The sequence below is a fragment of the Micromys minutus genome, assembly GCF_963924665.1.
Source record: "Micromys minutus genome assembly, chromosome: 22".
Taxonomy (NCBI): Eukaryota; Metazoa; Chordata; class Mammalia; order Rodentia; family Muridae; genus Micromys; species Micromys minutus.
Window position 1 is genome coordinate 37,810,376 of NC_137957.1, and position 17,850 is coordinate 37,828,225.

Here is a 17,850-nt window from a genome sequence, read left to right on the forward strand (position 1 = left end):
GTTTATAGAGGAGGCCTGGGTGTTCCTTGTGTAATGGTTTCTCAATGGAATCTCTAAGCTTATCAGTCTTTAGTGCCTAGTGACAGGTCTGTGTATATTTCGGTATGCACTGGGTTCCCAAGGAAAGGCCAGATGGCACTCTAGGAATTTAGGAGAAATTCTTTAGATTCTCTTGATAAGTAATTTACAATAAGAATGCAGACATCCCTCCCTGGAAGTCAACTGTATTTGAAAAAGCCAGTGCAATTTATTGTTTCCTCAGTGTGTTATGATATTTTCCCAGACTCCGTGTCTTTAAAAGGCATAAGGTAATTTGATATTTATGCTCAGAGGAAATCCTTCATACTTCTTAGAAACAAATTTGTCATGATTCCAGATTGGGTATGGGAAGAGATTTCTCAGAATGTTACTCATGGTGCAAACTGCTTGTAGAGAGGCCAACAGGACAGAGTAGGCAGGAACATGCTATTTGTTTGCATACTTTGTGAGGTCTAAATGCTCTCCTTGAGACCCTGACGTGATACAAACATGAGCAGACAGGAGATTTAGAAGTCTTCATAAGACATGCTTGGGACGTGAGCATGTGTGTTTCTCAGAACATCTGACCACTTGGATGATAACCCATTGCAGTTGGACCAGCCTCTGATCGTTTTAAACTGCAAACAGAGAAACAGTTCCCTTTCCCATGCCCAGTCCTCCTGTATCTAATCTCCAAATGCAAATCCAAAATTAGTCCTAGTCAAGCAATCCATTCTTGACTTCCTGCCTTAATTTCCGGTCTGATCCATCCGTGAAAGGAGACCATAATACCATGGGAGAAAGAATCCAATAGGATTCTGAAGACATAGGGTCAATCAAGTCTTCATCCCTTCATTACTAACTTTGGCAAGATATTTAATCAAACTGAGCCTTGGTTTCCTGATTTCTTAAACAGGATTAACACCATCTGCTCTACTGGGCTGTTCTGGGAATTTAAAGACCTATTTTCATGATTATCATTGGTACACTATAATCCTTAGTTACTTGTGTGTCCACTCATGTTTGTATCTCTCAAGGAGAGTACTTAGGTGCCACAAAGTATCCAAGCAAACAGACAGCACATTCTTGGCTACTCAGGCGAATTGGCAGCTCTGCAAACTAACTGTTTCCAGTGGTTGGAGTCACACTGGGCAGTGATAGGGGCTATGTTTGTATATAGCTCCTGTCACCCTCCACTTTATATTGAGTTTCAAGAGATAACAAGGAATTCAGAGATAAGTTTACTCTACAAAGAAGGCTTTGAGGAGTGGGTGTTGTTACTTACTTCTGCATTCGTTAGGAGCCCCTGTTCTGCCGTCCGCTGCCTCCCAGGGCCGGTCATTGTACAAGGGTGCGCAGTGCTGGCAGTGGCTGCCTGCTGTGTTGTGCTTACACATACACTTCCCGTGGACCTGCAGACATTAAGTGAAATCCGTGAGCCAGGACAATAACCCTGAGGGAGAAAAAAATTCTCCCTTCAATTTCTTCCTACCCATTTAGCACTGTTTTGAAGAAGTTAGCTAGCATGTAGAACAATTCTTTTAGCCTGCCTTTTGATGAATTCAAAGGAAGAAACAGTCATTTTTCTTGACTAGAGAATTCATGGCCCCAGTGAGAAAGTCTGCAGTGTTGGCTAAATGTAGTTAATTTTAATATCCTTAATTCAAAACGTTCTTAGCATGAAATAATGCATTGTCCTTGTAGAAAATTTAGAAACTTGTAATCTTTAAAAGTGATTGATATCAACATTTGAAAAAAATGTATATTTCTAGTGCCTTCAATGCAATGAAAGACTTTTCTGCATAATATAATAGGGATATTTGCTAGAGTGTGTACCTAGCATGTTAAGACCCTTAGGTTCAATACTCAGCATGCTATCCAACACACACACACACACACACACACACACACACACACATACACACACACACACACCTATTGCATATTTAAATATAAATATGCATATATGTGTCTTTTAAAATATTCTTGGTATAACAGAGTCTCTTGTAGGATAACAGTTTATTTGTGTAATCTCCTTTCTTATTACAAGTATAAGCTATTAAAATATCCAGTGCTACCATGAATATCCCTGTAGCTAAGTATTTGTAAGCTCTTTATTTCTCTTAAATATACTTCCCGGAAGTATAATTAATCAAAGGGCCAAAATATATTGCTCTGACTTTGAATATACTTTGTCATAATTAATGGGCTTTTTTTTTTGACCCCACAACTTGAATTCTTGAGGGTTATCTAAAATGGTGTGTTTTGCAGAGAACACTTTAGCAACATTTTTAAGGAAGTATTTTTGGCTCTATTCCACTGGTAACATTAAAAAATTCTTTGGATCATCAAGTACCACCTGGGAAGAATTATCATGGAGCGCAGTAACAAAATGCATCTCGGGAAACTGGTACAGTGACCACACATATGCAACTTAGTGAAGCGACTCTGAATGGGGTTTATAAAGATGAGTCTGCAAGCTTTTCTTGAAAAACAGTATCTAAAAGTAATTCAGCATAAAGGTAATAATACATCAATCACTCAGTGAACATTTATTGATGACCCAGAGGGGACAATCACTATGCTATACTGTGTTTAGTACCCAAAAAGTCACCTTTCTACCTACTTATTTTTAATTATGTGCATATGTGATTGCATGTCACATGTGTTTGGGTGCTTTCAGGGGCCAGAACGGGGAAACGGGATTCCCAGAGCTGAAGTTACAGGCTATTGTGAGCTTTCTGACCTGGTGCTGGGAATTGAACTAGGCTCCTCTGAAAAGCCAAAAGCACTTTTAAGAAAACCATTTTTCTACCCACAGCATTTCTTTATTTTTTTTTTTTTTTTAAAGAAAGGATGAGGATTTGGTTGTTGTTGAAGATGGCTCAGTCAAAACACCCGTATACATTTTTTAAAAAAGTGGATCTGGGTTGTTGGAAAGATGGCATCATGGTTAATAGCACATCCTGCTCTTCAAGAGGACCCAAGTTCAGTTCCTAGCAAGCATATCAGGGGGCTCACAGCTGCCTGTAAGTAACTCCAGCTCGAGGGGAATCCAAAACATCTGACTTTTGCAGGCACCTGCACTCTTGTGCATGGACAGGTACATGCATGTGTACCTACAGCCATAATTGAAAATAAAAATAATTTTTATAAAGAACAGGATACGGTACAATTAAAGCAAAAAGCTTAATGTAGGATAATGCAATAGCAAGTAATACAATGCGAGAGAAGGGATATGTTGGAATTCAAAGGTTTAGAATTGATCATAGGTTTGACAGTTGTGGAGGGCATTATGAAAGGCCTGGGGCCTGATGGGATGAATTTCTAACAGGCTGAAAAGAGGAAGCTTGCCAGGCCATGGAAACAAAGAAAAAACAAAATGTAAGGGGATCTGTGGGCAGATGTGGTCCTCGGGGCTGGGTGTGGAAGGAGACACAGGATTTTCATCATGAATGGAAGATAAGACTTGTGAAGAGATGGGCAAAGAACAGTTAATAAATAAACCAGAGTATGCATTAAAGAGCTAGGCTTGGTCTAGAATGAGCATGACATTCACCAAACGTCAGCTCAAAGAGTCTGGGATTTGTACTGCCGATGATTCAGACATATTGAAGACTTTTAAGCAAAGAAACAGTTGAGAAGTGTATTAATTACACTTTCTTCACCTTGGAAACGTCTTTCTGCTTTTTTCATCTTGTCTTTTCTTTCCCTTCCTCTTGTATGTTTCCTCACCCCACCCCCACCTATGTCTCTCAGCATCCAGTGACACAACTTGTATTTTAAAACAGCAATTATTAATTATTTTTGTTCCTGGTTTGGATCTTCTCAAATTCTTTTAGCATCCATTTATCAAGGGTTATATGAAGGCAACACTGAATGACACTGTTAGTTTTCTTTACAGGAACTCAACTATTATCAAATTTAATCTTGAAGGTCCATAGTCTATATATAAATTCACCCAAGTCATAGGTTATTCTGTCTGACTAATTCTAGGCCTCAGGAGGTCACAGAAATTTGGGGGGTAACCTCATCAAACATTCACGTACATCACAGGATAATATTGACAGGTCTGTTTCATCTGGAACATTACATTCTTCCCATCTGCCAAGGACTGAGGTGGACCTCCCAGGGTCTGAAGATGCCATGCCAGCAAATTTTTCTGCACATAGAAAAATTCAAGGAGCTGTCATTTTGAGAATTACCAAAAATAGCTGTGAATCATTATCCAGACAGTTTGAGACAAGAAATCCTTCCTCAGCAATACAACTATTGCTGTTCAAGCTTGAAAGATCACCCACTATTTGATGCTCGTGAAAAATGTGCAAGGAAAACCAGGTCTTCCTTGGAGGACAAACAGAAGAAAGGAAACTTTAGTAATAAGTTAAACATAACTCCCTTTTGGTACATAAACATGAACTAGGTAAAGAGTAAGAAAATGGAGTTATGCAACGAAGGTTGCATCTGACAGTGGTGTCTGTGGTCTAAGTGGAAAATGACGGATGAGTCTTGACCGAAAACTACAACTTCTAATTACCCTGGAGGTTTTTGAATATTGTAGGGGTCTCGGAAATGCCTCTGTTAATGCTAAGAACACCTTTCCTCTTTCAATGTCCAAAGTTTGTTTTGTTTCCTTTTCAAGACAGAGTTTCTCTGTGTAGTCCAGAAGGTCTGGAAATCACTCTGTAGTAATCTCTAACTCAGAGATCCACCTACCTCTGCTTCCCGAGTGCTGGGATTGAAGGTGTGCAGTACCACTGGCTGGCCAAAGTTTCTACAATTACATGCAAGTTTTTCTACCATGAATATTAACCTATTTTCTACTCATGTTTGGCACATTCCTCACAGGAAGGAACTTGTGCAAACTTAAAACAAGTCATTCAAAGATTTACTGGACCATTACGAGCTGTGCAGTTTTGTTAAAATAATTGTACATTAAAACCAGATCGATGGCCAGATGGTGGCGACATGAACCTTTAATACCAGTACTTGGAAAGCAGAGGCAGGAGGATCTCTGTGAGTTAGAGGCCAGCCTGGACTACAGTGTGAGTTCTAGGACAGCCAAAGCTACACAAAGAAACCCTGTCTCAAAAAAAAAAAAAAAAAAAAAAAAAAAAAAAAAAAAAAAAAAGAAAGAAAGAAAGAAAGAAAAGAAAAGAAAAAGAAAGAAAGAAAGAAAAAAGAAAAAGAAGAAGAAAGCCCCCAAACCACCCCCTCAAACAAAATAAAGCAAAAGATAGACAAAGAAAAGAAAATATCACCTCATCATATTTAAAGCTACACACATAAGAATTTAGGTTAGGCCAAAAATAAGGCATAATTGCCTTTCAGGTCCATTGTCAGAGTACAGAGCTAGGATGATAAGGTTTCTTTTCATTGGTTCATTTAGCTTTCAGAAGTCATGTATCATGAAACTGAGGACATTGGTCATAGCTCGAGGTGGGGGAAATCTGGTCACAGACAGTGTGATGGTTTGCATATGCTCTGCTCAGGGAGTGGCAGGATTAGAAGATGTGGCCTTGTTGGAGTAGGTGCGTCACTGTGGGTGTGGGTTTTAAGACCCTCATCCTAGCTGCCTGGAAGTCAGTCTTCCACTAACAGCCTTCAGATGAAGATATAGAGCTCTGCCTGCACCACGTCTGCCTGGGTGCTGCTATGCTCCCGCCTTGATGATGATGGACTGAACCTCTGAACCTGTAAGCCAGCCCCAATTAAATGTTGTCCTCATAAGGCTTGCCCTGGTCATGGTTCTGCTCACAGCAGAAAGACCCTCACTAAGACAAACTGTAGCAAGCACATTTGATTGAACAACCAATTACTGGTATGTAGATTTTGAAATGTGGATTTTATAAGAGGTTGATTTTATGTTTAACTATGTATATATCTGTGTGTCTGTGCATGGGTATGCACACCTGTGAGTACTGGTATCTGAAGACTGTATAAGAAGGCACCACATCCCGTGAAGCTGGGGTCATAAATGGTTCTGAACCCCCAAATGAGTGTTGGGAACCAAATATAGGTCGTTTGCTAGAGCAGTATGTGCTGTTAGCCACCGAGACATCTCTGAGGCTTCAAGATGCTATGGAATATTTAAATATTAGAAGGAGGACTATCTGTGATGACCTTTAAAAACCTTAGGGTTCGTAAAACAAAAGCAATAGCTAAGGCCTGCTTCTTTATACTCTGGATGTTGTTCAACTGTGGTCAGCCAGATACAAGCTGTAGTCCTTTCTAAGCTATCAGAGAATTCTGCCACCTCCTCACCAGTGCTAGAAACTCCTGGACTGAAACACAGAACGTGTTTGTTATTTCTTGCCCCATGGTGCACAGATAAAGAAGTGGATGAACAGTAACAACCCCTGAAGATGGAGCTCCAATTGTCTATTGGCTAAGACTTATAGTAAGTCCTGGTCACTGTTATTTTTCTGTCCTTGTTTTCTCTCTCTGCTTCCTTCCCATGGCGTAGGGACCGCTGGAGCCATCTTAGACTCCAGTATTGTTATAACTATCTCTACCCAATAGGCATGCGCTTTGTCATCTACTGATGATATTCTCCATGGACTTCCACCATATCAAGAGGGCTAATGTTCTGAGAGACTCACGCTAAGTTCCTTGGAGAATGTTTGACAATGAGAAAAAACAAAAGTAAGAAAATAAAGAAAAAAAAGAGAAAAGAAAAGTGTAACCACTTTTGAGTCCTTTGTTCAGATTATACAGAAAACGATAGTGTAAGTCAATGGTAAACATGTTTTATAATTTCTTATTAATAAATTATTTAATTTGAAAAACAAAGTAATTTTCTTATCCATGACATATATATGTTTGAAAGCACACACACACACACACACACACACACACACACACACACACACACACACACATGATTTTATCCTCCTCGAAAATGAATATTGTTTCATACCATCATTATAGCTTTAAAAAATGTGTGTGAAAAGAAAAAACTCTATGAGCCAAGAAGAATGCACCCTTAATGGTGGCTGCGGCCATCTAATGGGCCTCTATTTAGCGCCAAGTTATCCAGAGTGGGGAAAGATGGTGTGTGGCCTCTTAAGAGCATATGGGAAGAAAGACTGATTAATTTCCGAGGAGAGGGTCTACCCCTCTTAGAGAAAAGGATTAGCTTAGAAAAGAACAAACTTCTTATGCATGGAAAGAGAAAAATTCTAATAGCAGGCTGGCCTGTTGAAACCTGCTCTTCTTACGTGGGGTAAAAACATACACAACAATGCTACAAGAAACAGGAAGCACTTCAAGAAAACATGTCTTTCCACTGAGAAATAAAATACGCCCTATCCAGCTAGAGGACTGCATGCTCTAATTTAACAGACGGAAGAGTTCGGTGGTGAAAAGGAAACTCATAATGAGTTTGGTAGAAAAGGAGCTGGAAAAGTTCTGTCCTAATGGACAAGAGAGGTTGAAGGGAGTCCCAATCTGTGGCTAATAACACAGACAGGAAAAAGGCAAGGGAAACAAACAGCTTTGTGGTTTATCCTTTGTTCTGTACCGGAACACTAGTGAAGACAGCTTGGATCCGAGAGCCTGGGCAGTGTAGATAGGAAAGACAAAAAAGAGATTGCAATCCCAGGACAAACGCTGGTTCGTATTTAAGACCTTTCTTTCCATCCTGCCTAAATCTGAAATGGGCAAGACCTACCCATCTCGTCGATCTTCCAGCCCAGTGATGTGTCAGAGTCCAGAGCTCTAACAAAATTACACCTTAAAGAGTTACTGAAAACTCCACCAGCAGAGATAACAACTATCTCCTCTTAATCCTACAATCTGCAGACAGAGTTGCTTGGGGTAGAACAAGCTTCCGGGAGGAACAGAAAGGAATGTCTTAAGTGGGGAGGAAAGGAGCCAAAGACAGACTCTGCCTACTTCACTAATTTGCCAAGACCAGTCTTTGACTGACATTTGGGAAAAAGTGTGAAAGGAGCTAATGCAAATTTCTGAAGGAAGTGCTAAGGGGTTTGCGCTCCACATGAGAACCGAATGCTTAGCTCTCTCCACTAGATTAGAAACTCTCGCAGGGAAGGGTGGCTTCGGGGGTTTGTTTGAATATAACTAGAGTATAGCGGGTTATGAGAAAATATGCACCATCTTTTCCTTCAGTTGATATATGTTTAGCAGGGCACGGCGGGTCATAGCGATTTGTTTGAAACTGCTTAGAAGGCTGAGTTAGCTACTGTGGAGTGGTCATGAGAACCCTACAGTTATTTGGAAATTTGGCATGACCAAGGTACTTTCTGTCAAGGCTGTGTTGGTGCGTACCCGAGTGTCTCTGAGAGACATACTGCAACGTGGATCTGCCTCGGGATGATAAATACCAGCAATTGTATTAGGCAGTCTTTACAACCTGCCGTGTGTTCATTCTAGGAACTGTATGAATATTAATTAACTCTGTTCACACAAAACCCGTATTAGAAGGCAGGAATAATAGGTATTGCCTAGTTTCAGAATTGATTAAACCAAGACCCAAAAAGCTTAAATAACTTGCCCGACGCCAAAGCCTCAAAAGCGGGTACAATGACCTGAATTCTAGTAATCTGACTCCAGAGTTCCCCACTTAGCCCCTGAACAACTCTGAAAGACCTAGAGTGTAGATTTTGAGGGATCCACTTTACCCAAGCCTGTTCAGAGTGGTCCCTAAATGATACTGGTGTGTTCCAAGCCAGTTTGCCCTTCAAGAGTGTCTGGGAGCTGGTGAAATGGTTCAGAGGATGCTGCCCATCAAGGCTGTGACCTAAATCTTAGTCCTGAACCCCATGTGGTGGAGAGAACCAACTTCTATAAGTTGTTCTCTGACTACATCTGTGCTGTGGCATACATGTACCTATATTTAGATATGCACATGTGCACACATGTATATATACCACACACACACACACACACACACACACACACACACACACACACACACACAGAGTACTTCAGGACAGAGTTGGCCTGGATTTGTGGTGAAGCCAGGAAATTGAAGACAAGGGGATACAGGAAGGTTACTTGTAGTTCTCCACGCCTACTACACATGTCCAGCAAGTAGGGGTGGAGAAGAGCTTAAGAAACTCATCCGTTGCACACAAAACCTATTTGTGCACTTAAAACACTTACTCCCCATGACTTTAATCCCAGTACTGGGGAGGCAGAGGCAGGTGATCCTCTGTGAGTTTGAAGCCAGCCTGGTCTACAGAGCTAATTCTAGGACAGCCAAGACTACAAAGAAACCCTGTTTTGAAAAAGCAACTCAAAACACTGGGCCCTGCTAAGGAAATTTCTAGGCTGAAGACAGTTAAGTTTGCAGAGACCCCATTCAGAGCAAAAGTTAATATAGATGCTCATCTCCAGTCACTAGGCTGAGAGTGAGTGTGGAGGGTTATTATGTCATCCCTATCAGTTCAGGGAATATTGTGGAAGATGGGACAAAAAGATTGTGCGAGAGCTGGGGTGGAGAAAGGAGCCCTGTCAAATGCTGTGTCAGGGCAGTTATGCCCACAGACTTACCACAGGAGTGACCATTTGCATAGGAACTGCGTGAGTCTGGACCAACATTCCAGTGTGGGAGGAGCTTCCTCAGTTTCATCTTGCCAGGCACTCAGTTTTCCCCTCTTGCCATAAAAAGGCGTACAATATCATTGAACTAAAAACTGCAATGCCTAGAAATGCAGGCAACAGGGATGGAATCTCACCTGCTCTTTCTGTCACGGCCCATTTCAATGCATCTGAAGCTTTGTTGCTTCTGGATACCAAGTTGGTCCTATATCAGCGGTTCTCTACCTTCCAACGCGGTGACCCTTTTATCGCAGCGCCTCGTGCTGTGGTGACCCCCCAGCCATACAATTATTTCTGTGGCGACTTCCTAACTGTGATTTTTTTTTTTTTTTTTGTTACTGTGGTGAACTGTGATGTAAATATTTTTGGAGACAGAAGTTTGCCAAAGCAGCCATGACCCACGACACAGGTTGAGAAGCTCTGCTCTAAGTGGATAGATACTGCTACATTTTTTTTTATGGCACTCTCCTACAAGGCCCTTTAGCAGACAGATAACTGTACAATCCTGTATAGCCAAACTCCTGCCTTGTCAGGCTTACTCAATTCCAGGGACAGCTGCTAGTGGATACGCCCCTCGCTCTGTGTGCTGGCCCAGATCTGTTAGGTGTTGTTTTCATTTGACATCACGCTTACCTGTTTATATTTTTCACAGCAAACCTGTGACAACACAAAAGACAGACCCCCCCACCCACCCAAGAGCCCTCCAAATGCCAAAAGTTCCTCTCAGAACAGTGATACCATTGACCAGATTTTTTTTTTAAATCTTTCCCACAAATACTTAAAGTAGCGGCTTATGATGTAATCTCTTTGAGGAAAGAAAAGGAAGATCTCTATTCCAGTTTCTTAATTACCCATCTAACTTTCACAGTCTCAGGAGGGAAACGGCCACAACGGAATTAACAACATGCCTCGTCTCATGTGCTTCCCAGTCTCCCCCGGGTTAGGCAAGGACTCAGGGCGAGAGAGTGACAATGAATAGAACTCATTTTGTAAGCAATTTCTGTGTGAAGCACGGTTTGACGTGAGCCTGAAGGAAGGTTTTGTAGGGTCTTGCTCAAGGTCTTTTAGGATTTAGATGAGTTTTTATAATGAGCTGGGGGCCAGGTAAATTGTATAGAATGTGGTGGGTTATCAAGGACTTTTCACTCAGTGACACTTGTTCAATGTGCTCGAGTAGCTTTTGCTTATTTTAAAGAACTCCTTGCTATAACTACTTTGCATTCAGTCAGCCCCCGCCCCACCCCCTACCCCGTCCCCACCCCTGCCCTCCAGTCTTAATTCATTCTCCTTCGCATTAACCACTGTTTTCCTCCTTTCTTGACAGCTCTGTCTGTCTGTCTGTCACTCAGTACTCTATACAGTGCCTTACAAAAGTTGACTTGTTTAGGATAAATGAACCTGGGATTGTAGCTCAAGAAGCTAGTTGCTAGGGCATGTTTCTTCATAGTTGCTGTTGTTGAATTACTTAATTCAGCGGCCTCTCTTCATACTGGAAAATGGCCTGCTTCTGAGTTTCATGAAGGGCAACCTGCAGTTTTAAGCACACGTATATGAAAGACTATGGCAGAAGCAACTGGCTTATTGCATTTGCTTGGGGGCTCTGACAGCCAGAAAAGGAATCTATGACCTGAAGGTGACCAGAAACAGCGGCCACAGGCTGCCAAAGCACCAGTTTCTCCACAGATGCCGCCTCTTAAAACAGCCAGTTTCAAGACCCAAGACTAGCAAAGAAATGCACTCTGTCTACAAAATCCTCCCCTCCCATGGGCATCCCTGTTTGCCCTTTGGGTTTATTTGACTTTTGAAATAAAAAAAGTGCTCTGATCTCTTTTTGGGGTAACGTTCCCAAAGAAGTCATTTTCATCTCTTTTTAGAGTATGGCACAGTGGTTTGTCAGTTTAGTCAAGATGCTGTGCAAGCACTAACTCAAGCGTAGAGCCTTTCAAGGCTCTGTGAAAGATGGGAGAAAGCAGGCACGCCCCCTTTTTCTTGAGTCTGCCAACTGATTTTGCCTTTATGGATTTTCTTACTTTGTACATTTCTTGTAGAAAGGAAAAGAAAAACTATAACACAGGTGTTTGTGTCTGGCTTCTTGTGCTTAGTTTAATGTTTACAGGATCTGGCTTCATTGAAGCATGTATTAGAACTTTATTCATTCCTTTTAATGGCTGGATAATATTCCATTTCACAGATATGCTGTAGTTTGTTTATGTGTTCATCAGTTGATGGGCACTGGGCTCAAAGCAACTCTTTTGCTACTACAGATAGTGCTGCCTTAAACATTCGTGTTCAAGGTTTTGTGGGAAGGTTTTATGTTGTCAATCCATTTCAGTTTATAGGGAAGGACAGAATTTCCGGATCATACAATAACTCATCTTCAACTATCTGAGGACATGCAGAACTGGTTCCCACAGCACAGCAGCCAGGAGATGTTGTCATTTTGCATTTCCCGAACAGCGTGTGGTGTCCAGGTCCTCATGCACACTTGTGCCTGTTCAGTCTTTGGGTGTCAGCTGTATAGTGGGTGGGAAGTGGCGTCTCATGGTCGTTTCGATTTGTGTTCATCTAAATGACAAAAGACACTGAGAATCTCTCTAGTGCATGCTGATGCTTTGCGGGTTTTCTTTAGAGGAATGTCTGTTCAGATGTTTTGCCCCTCTAAGAGCTAGATTGGTCTTCTGTTGTTGAACTTTGAGAGTTCTTGGACCCTTATAGAGAGATGATTTGAAAGGATTTTTCTGATGTTGTATACAGACCTTCTTCATTTTCTTGATAGCGTTTTTTTGTGTGCAGCAGGTTTTTTTTTTTTTTAATTTTGATGAAGTCAAATGTATTTATTTTTCTTTTGTTTTGACTTTTTGGGACAGATTCCTGCCATGTCACCTTGGCTGTCCCAGAACTTGCTCTGTAGAGTAGGCTGGCCTTGAACTTCTAAACAGCCATCTGTCTCAGCTTCCTGGGTGCTGGGATTAAAGGTGTGCACCACCAGGCTTGGCTTGCTTGCTTACTCAGTCTGTTTGTTTGTTTATTGTTATTTGTGCTTCTGAGTGTCACATCTCACAAAGCTTCCCCTAATGCCAAGTCACAGTTAACCCCTGTCTCCTTCCGAGAGCTTAGCATTTTAGCCCTGAGTTTAGGCGCGCTGGTCCATTTGAGTTACCTTCCATGAATGGTGCATGGTGGAGGTCCAAATCTGTTTTTGAGACTGTCTCACCATTTCTTGAAAGACTGTTCTTTGTTACTGAATAGTAGTGTAGCAGTAGTTGTTGTGTTGTGTTGTTTTGTTTTTGTTTTCTGAGACAGGCTTTCAGACTCTCTGCAGCTGGAACTCTAGACCACTGAGTGTGAATCTCAGATCTACCAATCTGAGTGTCTTTTATCTCTGATCCTGTATTAATTGCTTAGGCTGGAGTTTCTAGCACAAAGTTACACAAGCATTGAGAACAGCCATATTTGCTTGTTCCTGATAGTGGAGGATAGCCCTGGTTCTCACCATTATGCCCACTGTCCAGTGTAGACAGGTTTCACTGTGCCCAGGATGGCTTCTCCATTCCTTGTTTACTGAGTGCTTTTCCTCGCTACTTATGAGACGATGTTGGATTTCTGTCAAACGCTCTCCCCACACCTACTGAGAAGATCATATAGGTCTTGCCTTTTGTTTATGATTATGGCATATTACATTGGTCGGTTTTCCAATGTTAGAACTAACCCCGAGCTTCAAATTGTACAGTCATTCTAGATCTGAATTCGAATAAACCTGCATAAACAAAAACATACTTTTCTCTTTTTGTTCCTTAATAAAAAAGTAGGCAAAAATTTTTAATGGTTTATCTTAACTAGAAACACAGATTTCTACAGTATGAAATGGTTAAGGAATTGAAAAAGGAATTTAAAAACTATCCAGTACAATAAATTATGTACAAAATCAGTATTATATGTTATATTGGGGGTAGATGATGTATTTAAGACAATTTATGTCTGCATATTAGTGAGCTATTCTGGTTTTTTTTTTTTTTAAAGTTCTACAACTTCTGGGGGCTAGTGAAATAGTCTGAGGTTTTAGAGTGTTCGCTGCTCTTTTTTGGGGAGCTGGAACTGTGTCCCCAGCATATGTAGTGAGCAGCTCACTAAGGCCTGAGAGGGTTCAATGTTTGTTCCGGACCTCTGTAGAAAACCCCCTTCCACCGTGTGTGCACTCGCGCACACACACATACACACATATGCACACACACACACACACACATGTTATAGGGGAGAAAAGATAAATCAAGGCTAGAGTTGAGTGTCAAAATTATAATCCATTACAGATTAAGTAAAAATAAATAATTTTTTGTTGTTTCTTGATAAGCCAAGAATAATCACGTTAAAATTTTTCTAAGTATTTTACTCCCAACTCTACCCTGAAAAATCGTTTAAGACCAAGAATAGCAACCGATCAAAGTGTGTTCTGTAGGTATATAGAGATGTCATGATGACCATTATTTTGTTCAACTGATACATTCAAAGGACAACAAAAGTGCTAGGGAAGAACAAACAAAACAAAACAATGGTGTTATCAGAAATTAGCTGTATAGTTTTTCTTTATATTCTTTGGAGGCAATCTAACAGTTAGAAAGAAACACTGAAGGCAATTTACTATTCTCTGACGAAGTACGCCTCTGATCACTGTTAGTATCCACATAGTTACATGGCTTTGAAATGAGAGGACTTGGGCTGGAGAGATGTCTCACTGGTTAAGAGCACTGACTGCTCTTCCAGAGGCTTGAGTTCAATTCCCAGCAACCACATGGTGGCTCACAACCATCTGTAATGGGATCTGATGCCCTCTTCTGGTGTGTCTGAAGACAGAGACAGTGTACTGTCTTCATTTACATACGATAAATAAATCTTTGAAATGAGAGGTCTTACCCTCTTCGAGATGACCCTAAAATATGTTTTGGTTTGTATGTATTGCTTTCATAATATACAATGAGCTGACAATGATAATCAGTCTATATGAAACTCTAGCCCAGAGGTTCTCAACTGCCACAATGCCAGGGCCCTTTAGAACATTTTATGTTGTGCTGACCTTCCCCAAATGTAACATTATTTTTGTTGTTCTTTCATAACCATAAATTTGCTATTGCTATAAATCATAATGTAAATATCTGATCTGCAGGATATCTGATATGTGACTCTCAAAAGGGTCCTGACCCACAGGTTGAGAACCACTGGGGACATGAGCATCTTGTGCCACGAAGAAAATAAGTAAAACTTGCAGTCAGTTACAAGAAATTCTTAATTCCTCTTCTCAATAATCATAGACAAAGCCTTTGTAACAAAATGTAGCTTCCGATTTATAAAGATGACATAAACGTTGGCCCTATTTATTTCTTAAGAGGAGTAAAAGGGAAAAATATTTATGTTGTAGGGAATTGGTCTGGTGCTGCTGTGTAATCAAATGTTAAATACTGGCCCCCAAGATCTGGTTGTCCCCCCAAGGAGATGCTCACATCGCACCAAAATATGCTATATAAAACTTGTCCCCCACGTTACCCCTGATTGGATAATAAAGATGCCTACATCCTGGGCTGGCAGAAGAAAGGTAGGCAGAGCCCAACTTGGCGTCTCAGGCAGGACCCAGGAGGAGAGCGAGGAGAAAGAAGAAGAGAAGTCGCCATGGGGGTAGATGGATCTCGAGCTCACAGCCATGAGAGCCAGCCTGATGGAGTGGAACAGCCAGGCGGGAACATGGCATGTTCATGTCAAGTGGTATCTGGGGATCCCTACAGGGAAGCAGACAAAATAGTACAGAGGGTTGATATCTGCTCAGCTCTAGTGTTTTAAGGCTTATCATAGATACAAAGGTTTCTGTGTCTTTTATTTGGGAACTAAATGATCTAAGGTGGGGTAGAAACCTATAATAAATAAAGACAATAAGGAGCTGTAGCAAACCCCAGAATAATACCAACACATGCATATGTGTGTGTGTATATATATCATATATCATATATATTTGACCTCATCAAGGCTAACCATTATTATTATTATTACTATTATCATTATTCTATTAAATGAATCTCTTAATTTTCAAATGCTATTGATTAATTCAGTCATATATTGATTGAGAATTGTTCCTTTGGGGTTTTTTTTTGTTGTTTTTTCATTATTATTATTATCGGATATTCTCTGTATTTACATTTTAAATGCTATCTCTTTTCCCCCCCACTTCCTTCCCCTCTCCCCCTCCACTTGCTTTCATGTAGGTGCTCCCTCTCCCAATCACCTTCTCCATCTCAGCGCCTTGGCATTCCCCTACACTGGAAAAACGTGCTTTCACTGAACCAAAGACCTCTTCTCCCATTGATGGCAGACAATACTATCCTCTGCTACATATGCACCTGTAGCCATGGGTCTCTCCATGTGTGCTCACTGGTTGGTGTTTTGGTCCCTGGGAGTTTTGGAGGGTTTGGGTTGGTTGATAATATTGTTCTTCCCATGAGATTGCAGACCCTTTCAGCTCCTTCAGTCCTTTCTTTAGCTCCTTCATTGGGGGTTCCTGTGTGTTGTTGGGTTTTTTGTTTATTTGTTTGTTTTTGTTTTTTTTTAGACAGGTCTCACTAACTCTGGCTACCCTAAAACTAACTGTGTAGACCAGGCTGGCCTTGAACTCTCAGAGATTAGTTTGTTCTGCCTTCTGAGTGCTGAGATTGAAGCATGTACCACCACACTGCTCTCCACCATATACTAGAGAGTATGACCGGCCAGGCTTTTGCTGTGAAAGCAGGTATTTCGGCAGATAGGGAAAGCTGGGTACGGAAGCAGTTAGCTGCAATGCAGCAAGGTAAATGGTGTAATGATATCAGGAATGGTTAGCAATGTCCCACTTGAAAGAGCTGTGGGCAACTGGAAGAATTATCGGAGTTTTGTGTGAAGGCTCTAATAACCCAATCATTTGACAAAGGGGGTAACTCGTAATTTTTGCACAGTCTCAGAAGTAGGGGGAATGCTGGGTGGGATGTAGCTGTTCCCAGGTGGGTACTCTGTGTGACTGAAGTAAAGTTCTCCCATCTTTACAGGTGGGAACCAAATGCTATCATGAATGAGCTACAGTACATCTGCGTTACAACCACAGTGTCATCTTCTGCTCAGGGGGAGCCTCATTACCATCACGGTCCCTTTCATTTCCATGCCTCTATTAAAACCTTATGGACACATAATAAAACCCCTGCTCCTTGGACGTTCTGAGCGCTCACGGTGCGTCATTCCACGCCTGGCAGTCCTGCCTTTAGAGATGAGAGTATTTCTTATGAACTTCATAACTGGTAGTATCATATGCAAAACATTTAATAGTGAATCAGGTAAGAGTCACTTTCTCCCATCCATCCGTACCCGACCCTGCTTAACTCCAGGGATACACATAGTTGGGCTTGTTTACATGATATAGCCGTGGATAGTCATTTCCCATTGCTAGCCCGTGAGCGCTGTTAAAACTAGCAATTTATTTTGTTTTTGAAAGCTCAATTTCCAGGGAGGCGTGGTGGCTTCTGCCAGAAGTCTCAGCTCTTTGAGAAACTGAAGCAAGAAGATCACTTTAGCCCAGAGTTCTAGGCTAGACTTTGTCACTCCCAAAATTCTATAATCACTGGGTTTTTGTTGTTGTTGTTGTTGTGTTTTTTTTTGTTTTTATCTAAAGAATAAGACAGAGAAGCTAAAATGATATCAGAATGCTATATTACTAGCATTAATATTATTTGTGTTAACATATGTTACAGTCTATATCCTTCCCCGGGCTTTATTTTATTGCATTATATATTTATATCACTGATACTTATATCAGCTGCAGTCTCAATTACATTATAGAAGTATTGAATGTCACAATTAACACACTCTGTTCCTCTGTATTTTAAAATGGGTTTGTCATCAGGAGGCTGAAATGGGAGGATTGTGAGTTTGAGGCCAATTGTATAATGAGTTCCTGGCTAGCCTGAGCTACATAGCAAAACTCAGTTTCAAAATCGAAATACCAAAAAAAAAAAAAAAAAAAAAAAAAAAAAGGTTTTGAGTTTTCTCTGCTTTTTTTTAGCTATAAAATAAGTGTATGTGTATGTGTGTGAGCATGTGTACACCTGTATGAGTGTGTGCACATGTATGAATGCATGCTCATATATGTATTTGTGTGAGTGTGTGTTCCTGTGCATCTGTGGTATGTGTGTGCTCATGTGTATACGCGTGTGTGTATGTGTGTATAGTTTATGTGCCTGGTCAGTAATAACATTCTCTTTGCTA

At 40.9% G+C, this 17,850-nt stretch overlaps 1 protein-coding gene across 1 annotated transcript in view; it reads right to left on the reverse strand.

Annotated features, from left to right (window-relative positions):
- Window positions 1–17,850, reverse strand: part of NTN4 (netrin 4) — a 103,799-nt gene that overhangs the window by 33,057 nt on the left and 52,892 nt on the right. The window contains exon 4 of the mRNA XM_080935338.1: window positions 1,304–1,430. Coding sequence (XP_080791464.1) covers window positions 1,304–1,430 — 127 coding nt within the window. The remainder of the gene's footprint in view (window positions 1–1,303; window positions 1,431–17,850) is intronic.